Source organism: Cynara cardunculus (genome assembly GCF_001531365.2).
Source record: "Cynara cardunculus var. scolymus isolate 2C chromosome LG 11, CcrdV1, whole genome shotgun sequence".
NCBI lineage: Eukaryota > Viridiplantae > Streptophyta > Magnoliopsida > Asterales > Asteraceae > Cynara > Cynara cardunculus.
In genome coordinates, this window is record NC_037538.1 from 4681403 (window position 1) to 4688487 (window position 7085).

General features: G+C 31.1%; 1 protein-coding gene across 1 annotated transcript; it reads right to left on the reverse strand.

Moving 5' to 3' along the window:
• Positions 1–1678: 1678 nt before the first annotated feature.
• LOC112521415 (lysosomal Pro-X carboxypeptidase-like) lies at positions 1679–6172 on the reverse strand. The gene is made up of 10 exons (XM_025130261.1): positions 5782–6172; positions 5517–5706; positions 5301–5434; positions 5075–5187; positions 4488–4611; positions 4026–4181; positions 3757–3912; positions 2377–2456; positions 2247–2296; positions 1679–2013 (listed from the first exon to the last, which is right to left on the reverse strand). The coding sequence occupies exons 1-10, from the start codon at positions 6157–6159 to the stop codon at positions 1886–1888; spliced, it is 1509 nt and encodes a 502-aa protein (XP_024986029.1). The 5' UTR covers positions 6160–6172; the 3' UTR covers positions 1679–1885.
• Positions 6173–7085: the final 913 nt, after the last annotated feature.

Consider the following 7085-nt stretch of genomic DNA (forward strand, 5'->3'; position numbering starts at 1 on the left):
TCAAAGATGATTGAATTAGCACTTTACATTCAAATAATTACGGATTTTAATCTTATTTTAAGTAAAAAAGTTAATTTTTATTCCTTAAATCAATAAAATTGACTTTTCTAGAAATAAACCACGTCGCTTTCCTACAATTCAAATGCGATTTTGCAAACCATCTTAAAAACGCCGTGTTTAGACTACCTCCATCCATGATCTTTCCCAATCTGTTCATGATTAAGACAAAATATAATAATTTAAAATAAAAAATATGAAATTAAAGGTCTGCAATCTCGGCCCATTTTTTTCTCCCATGCAATCTTAGATTGCAAACTTATAAATATAATTAAATAAGAGGGTAAAAGAAATATATTTATTTTTCTATTTTTTCTCCCATGCTATCGTTTTTATTTATTTAAAATTAATATATATATATATATAGAGAGAGAAAGATGGATTATTATACAACCCTTTACATTTGTACAACTAATACAACTCAATCTCAATTGTTTATTTAATTTGATGAATATGTAATTTTATAAAAGTTTTGATTGTTTTCTAATATAAAGTATTGATCATAATTAATAAACTTTATTCATTTTTCATAAATATTTAAATCATAATAAATGAACTCTTATCATTTCTATAAATATTTCAATTTATTGGATTGCATTGTTTGTACAAATGTGATGAGTTGCATTTGAAATAATCTCTCTCTCTCTCTCTATATATATATATATATATATAATATTAAAATATATAATTTTTATAAAATAATTTTTGAGATTGACTTGAATTATGAATAAATTATAACAAATGTTAGATTGAATTAGAATTTAGATTAAGTAGGCAAAAGAGAGAGAATTTTTTTTAAAGTAAAAATTATATTGAACAAGGGGCTGTGTACTCAAATCCTTACCTGGAAAGCATTTACCGGTAAAATTCAACACTATCATTTATTTACCGGGTAAAATGTTAATCCACCAAAACGACATTGTATGCAACAATTTATCCGGTAAGCGCTAACTATAGTAAGAGTCATCGTCCTCACTTACCGAGTAAGACTCTCGGTCCTTGCGTTCGCTCTTATCGGGTAAGATTTTTGGTTTTTGTCATATTCCTCCGTTAAGGTAATGTAACTTATTAAACACTTATTCGAATAAGTGTTTGGTAAACGACCATAATTCTATTATTAAAGATAGTATTAAGATAAATTCATAACTCCAGGGCAGTGAAAGTTAGATAAATACTTAATTCCTTTTTGTAAAAATAATAGATGTAAAATATTTCCATATTTGGAAGTGGACAACCGGCCTTCTAATCAATCGGACTACATTGGGAACCGCCGGTCCAGTTGGTGTGTCCAAATCTTTAAACCGACATGGTGGATATATCTGTTTTTCTTTTAATTAAATAAATTAAAAGGGCATTCTAATTGTTTTGAATTCAAATTCATACTTATGGCTGTTAGATAATTACTGAATGGTTTGGTGTAAAATGATTAAGAGGCTCTCATGATATAGTGTAAAATAAAATATAATTGTTTGATAATTGTGTACAATGAAATTATGGCTCTTAATGGTTAAGGGAGTCTCAGGTTACAAAATCATTCAGAGGGTTTTAGAATCATTAAGAGACATATTTTTTTATTACCAAACACGATTCAGATGTTGCTTCTTAATGAAATTATGAAGAGGTAAACAAACAACCCATTATACACCAGTTGCCTACTTGCTAGGAATGTGTAACTGTTAAAATAAATGTTTAAAGTAAACCGGAAATGATAAATTATCAGTAGAAGAAAACATTAATAATAGTGTGACCAAATATCTAATTTACAAAGAAAGGCAGATATAGGCATATATGATATGGATGGTTCGTATGCTACTAGCATGCACATGAGTTAGCTAGAATGCATGTGATAGTATTCAGAAATCCAGTCTTTCATGATACCAATTTCTCTTTTTCTAACATCTCGAAGCCAATCTGGATCTTTATCAGTTGAAAATCTTAGATCAACATGATGAGCCCCTGCCACGACATGATGAACAGTGAATATAACGAAAAGCATACCAATTCTTATAATTATATCCGTCATTTGTGTATTTTTGTACTTGTTAAGTGGCTTATGATAAGTTTATGACACTCCCATACAACTTTTTATACGAGTTTCAGCACTTGGTCATGAAAGAAGTTTTAACGGTTTTGACAAACAACATAACAAAAAGAAAAATGGGAAATAATATCATGAATATTTTTCATACCTTTTTCTGCAACTATCGCAATAATGCTTTTTGATATGTTATTAAGCACCCTGTGTGTAAACATATAATACTGTTAATTCTCAAATATATACACTTTTATATGGATATGTAAAGTAGGAAAGGGAGATACCCGCCACCACTCCAAGGGTCTCGTAAACCGTTGAAAAAAATAATATTACTACCAAATCGCTTTAACACTCTCGTAATATCCTGTCTCATGCAAAAAGTTACAGAAAGGTTAGACCATGTTTAAGTGCCGTCATAATTTTTTATCTCGTAATATAATGATTAAAGTTTTAAATCATTATAAAAGCATATTGCAATATCTAGAAATGAACTTTCTAAAACAAAAAAACCTCAGCTTTCACACACTTTTCATCTCACATGTCTATAATTTATCTAGAATAAGATATCAAAATAAAACATAGGGTTGCTTTGTATTAGGTTGGGTTCCGGTAAGAAATGAAGTTATGATGAGAAGCGTAAGAAGAGATCTCCACTCTTAGATCGATCATAATTGAATGTCAACACTAATGAGGTACACCGAGATGCACCAGATTAATTCTTCTCTAAAGCGCAATTCATGGTGGGCATTGTAAAAGTGATCAAGGGTTCAGATCTTTTCTTATGTTTCTCATGTTAACTCTTTTACTCACACGATCATTCACCGCTTTGTATATTCATTATATATAGGATTGGGTTCCGGTGAGGATGATAGTTAAGGTAAGAAGCGTAAGAAGGGATCTCCACCATTGGATGCTCATTAGGATGAGATGCACCGAAATAAAATGTATTAAAGATACACCAGATCAATCCTCATATCAAACGCGATTAATGAATGAGTTTGAGATTAAAGGTGATCAAAGGGACATATCACTTCTTATACTTCTAACCTTAACTCTCATTCACATTCAATTACAAACCATGTAATTCATACGAATCTTACAAACCTAATCTCAACCACTGATTTTGTTTATTTTAAATTTAGAGATGCAGTTGAAAGTAAATTTAGGATCCGAATTAATCCACATTGTTGATTATCTACATGTATGGTTGAGATTGGTTTATAAAGTTTATAAGAATTACATGGTTTGTAAAATAAACCACCCCTATATATATATATATATATATATATATATATAGAGAGAGAGAGAGAGAGAGAGAGAGAGAGAGAGAGGTTCAAGGGAAAACCTCAACAAAATGAAAAAATGAGGAACACCCGAATAACCGTTCATCCGTATGACATGCACATATGTATACAAGTAACTAAAGATATTTCCTGGTGTTTATGCACGTGTGCATAGTTACTCGTATGCAAATGTGCATACTGTACCGATGAATATTCACCATGGTGCTTCTCTCAATTTTCATTTTTTATGGTTTTCTCCTAAATCTAATCTTATATATATATATATATATATATATATATATATAATAANTTATATATATATATATATATATATATATATATATAATAAAAGAAAAAAAAAAAAAAACTATATATACATACATGGCCACCAAATTCTGTGGTAATCCAAGTGGGCCTGGGCTGAATCTCATAAGCTGCTTCACAATATTTGACATGGTCCGTGTAGCTGTAAGTTGAGGCTGGAAATATACTCTCCTCCTTGTTTCCACTTATTGGCATTACCATCTCTGTACAAGCCTGTCCAATTCCGATTCCGATTTCAATTCCAATTCCAATTCCAATTACCTTCTTTTTTCCTTCTACTTTTCAAACTCAACCAAAAATCACAATCGGTTGATAATAATTATTACCTGCCATTGCCATCCTCCAAGATCATGAGGATCCGAATCGTCATCAAGATCAAAACACTTGACGTCTCCGGTGTAGTTGTAGTAGATGTTAGCTGCTTGATACATCTTTGCAAATGTGTCGTTCCCGAGGGTAGGATCGTCAATTGCCTTGCACATCTACGTACATCAGTAAGAGTTAGCGTCGTTTACTAAACGTTTACCATACAACGTATTGTCTTTTACCTTCTAAACGTTTACCGGGTAATAATTTTCTCTCGCACTTACTGAATAATCGTTTATTCAACGGTCCCTTAATTAAATCGATCTTTAAAGTATATACACATTATTTTTATTCATCTACCAACAATCACTACAAAAGAATACCAATGAAATTGATTGTGTTTATAATCTTTTTCAAATTCTATATTATTAAAAAACATTTTATATATTTAATTATTAATAAAAAAATATATAATATAATACCTGTTTAATCGGATAAGCCGGCAATGGAGCAATAAAATTAGAGGGCGTTGGATAATCCGTCATTGATACATACACCAATGCCGATGAAAGCCAACCTTCAAGATAACTTCCGCTAATATAATTTCTGCACCAAAAAGTTATTTTTAATTTTAATTATTTACCGATTAATTAAATAATCGATCATGTAAGAAGAAAGTTATGCTGAGAAGCGTAAGAAGAGATCTGAACCCTTTTAATCTCATACCCATCCGTGAACTGTGTTTTAGAAGAAAATTGATTCGGTACACTTCATTAGTGTTGACATTCATTTACGATTGATCCAAATGTGGAGATCTCTTCTTACGCTTCTTACAAGAACCCAATTAACTTTTTACATATTTCTTCTCAAACGTAATTAATTAATACATATTTTTTGGTCCTGTTAGATACTAAATTTCTCTCTCTTTTATTTACCATTTTTTTGAACTATTACTATATACTAAAAAAACCAGACCCCTATTTTCGAAACTGTGGGCCTTGGCGTGCGCTCAACCCATCCTCTCCCAAGGACGACTCTGTACATAATACAATAGAAATTAATATCTTACTTGCATATATGAAATGATTTTCGAAGTAATTCGAGTCCCCCAGGTGAACCAGCCGTGTCTTCGATTTCTCTCCACAACCCTTTTATTACTTTGTAGCAGTTTTCACTCTCGCTCTGTAATATCATACAATCACGATTTTATATCGTACTGATCACATGAATTGTTGGTTTGTTATATTTATCGTATCTAAAATATAATTTATAATAAATGGTACTAAAAAAAATACCCTAAAGTCTTGGGTAATGATGTTGTTGAAGGTGTATTGAGATGTAATGTTCTCAAATTGGAGGATTGGTGAAGAAGATGACAGTGCTCCAATGGCTACATGTGGATACTTGAGCCTAAACCATGCTGCCAACACTACAAACAAAAAGACCCATTAATTAATTAAAATAATTAAAACAATTTTAATTAATTAATTAATTAAAGAAATGATGCTTACTTCCACCATAGGAACCTCCAAAGACAATAACAGCAGAATCCATGGCTGTCAAGTTGTTCTTGAGATCAATAATGAGGGTGGCATAATCAGCCAATGCTTGTGTTGAGCTCAAGAATCCAAGTCTCTTTGAATTCTTATATGCTTTCTTTCTATCACCTCCATATGGTATTGATTTTCCGTAGTACCTATGCTATAATAACTTGTACCTTCCAAATTTAGAAACCCAATTAACTAAAAAACAATAAAAAAGATGGCGATCGATTACCTCTATGAAAACGAGAAGGGCTTTGAATTCAGGGGCGATATCGAACATGAAGCCAGTGTTTTGAGCAAACCATTCGATATTGCCTTCGTTCCCTGTATATACAAAGATTGGAGCTTTAGTCTTGGGGCCACCCCAGAAGGTGTCGTTGATCAAATAGCGTTGTTGGAAGGTTTGGTAGCTTTGTGGATTGTAATTGAAGTGATCGAGAATCTGGGTGAAGTATTTTGTCTTGTAAAGCTCGTTTTTGTCGGGAGACGACGGCGTTTCGGGGCGGATCATTGAAGAAGGGAAGTACCATGGTGGGAATTTTGCAAAAGATGAAGTGATGGATTGAGAAAAGATTAGCGAAGAGAAGAAGGGTAGCAACCATGGTGGCATTCTTGTAATCAAGTGTTATTGATAGGGTTGTATATAATTTTTGAAGAATTTAAGGGAATTTTGGTGGACAAATCCAGATAAAAGTACAAATTTTTATGCATGCTGTGTATATAATAAATTAATGATTATATATATATATATATATATATATATATATTAATTTTGGAATCATTTTAGGCTTTGATTTGATGACCGTTGGAAAGAAAAAAACAAAAGAGAGTTAGGAATGACGTTTTGATTGGTCCGTCTGTGTGGATTATATAAGCTATAAAAGAATCTATTTTATATGGCCAACATAATTTCTTGAAAACATCTCAACAAGACGATATATGTATATATAAATCGGTTGATTACTAAAAAACAAGAGTAAACTATGAGATTTACGAATAACACATTTTTTGTTATTGCAGTTTTAAAAATTAAAATTACAAAATGATTATCGTTGTTTACAAAAACGTCTACATTTTGTTCTGTTTTTAATGCTCGTTAATCTTTTTGTTAAATAAGATGCATTTTTGTATTTTCATCGATTTTTTTGTTTGTTTTCTACCTTATTAAAATCGATTTTATAATTTTTGGTTCATGTAGTTTTTGTTTGGGTAAAAGATAGAAAGATTGATACAAAAACGAAAATGTTTTATTTAACGGAATTTGTAACGGACGTTATGAGGAGAGACCAAATCTAAACGTTACGATGACTATCTAGTAATTTCGAAACTGTAAAAATGAAAAGTGTTAATTTTGACAAACTATAAGACCAAATTTGTAGTTATCGCATCAGTGTGATGTGACAAAAAGAGGTGATCGCATTTGTATGATACGAGAAATTATGATATCGCATCAATGAGGTGTGACAAGATTGGTGTATTAACCTTTTTTTTTAATGATAATGTTGATCAGATTTTATTATTTTTGATTTTGAAAAA

Coding starts and splice junctions, on each gene's coding strand:
- LOC112521415 (XM_025130261.1), bottom strand. CDS start 6,159: ATGCCACCATGGTTGCTACCCTTCTTCTCTTCGCTAATCTTTTCTCAA. Junction 5,707..5,781: donor CCCTTCTCGTTTTCATAGAG/GTAATCGATCGC, acceptor AAGTTATTATAG/CATAGGTACTACGGAAAATC. Junction 2,014..2,246: donor TGCGATAGTTGCAGAAAAAG/GTATGAAAAATA, acceptor ATGTCGTGGCAG/GGGCTCATCATGTTGATCTA.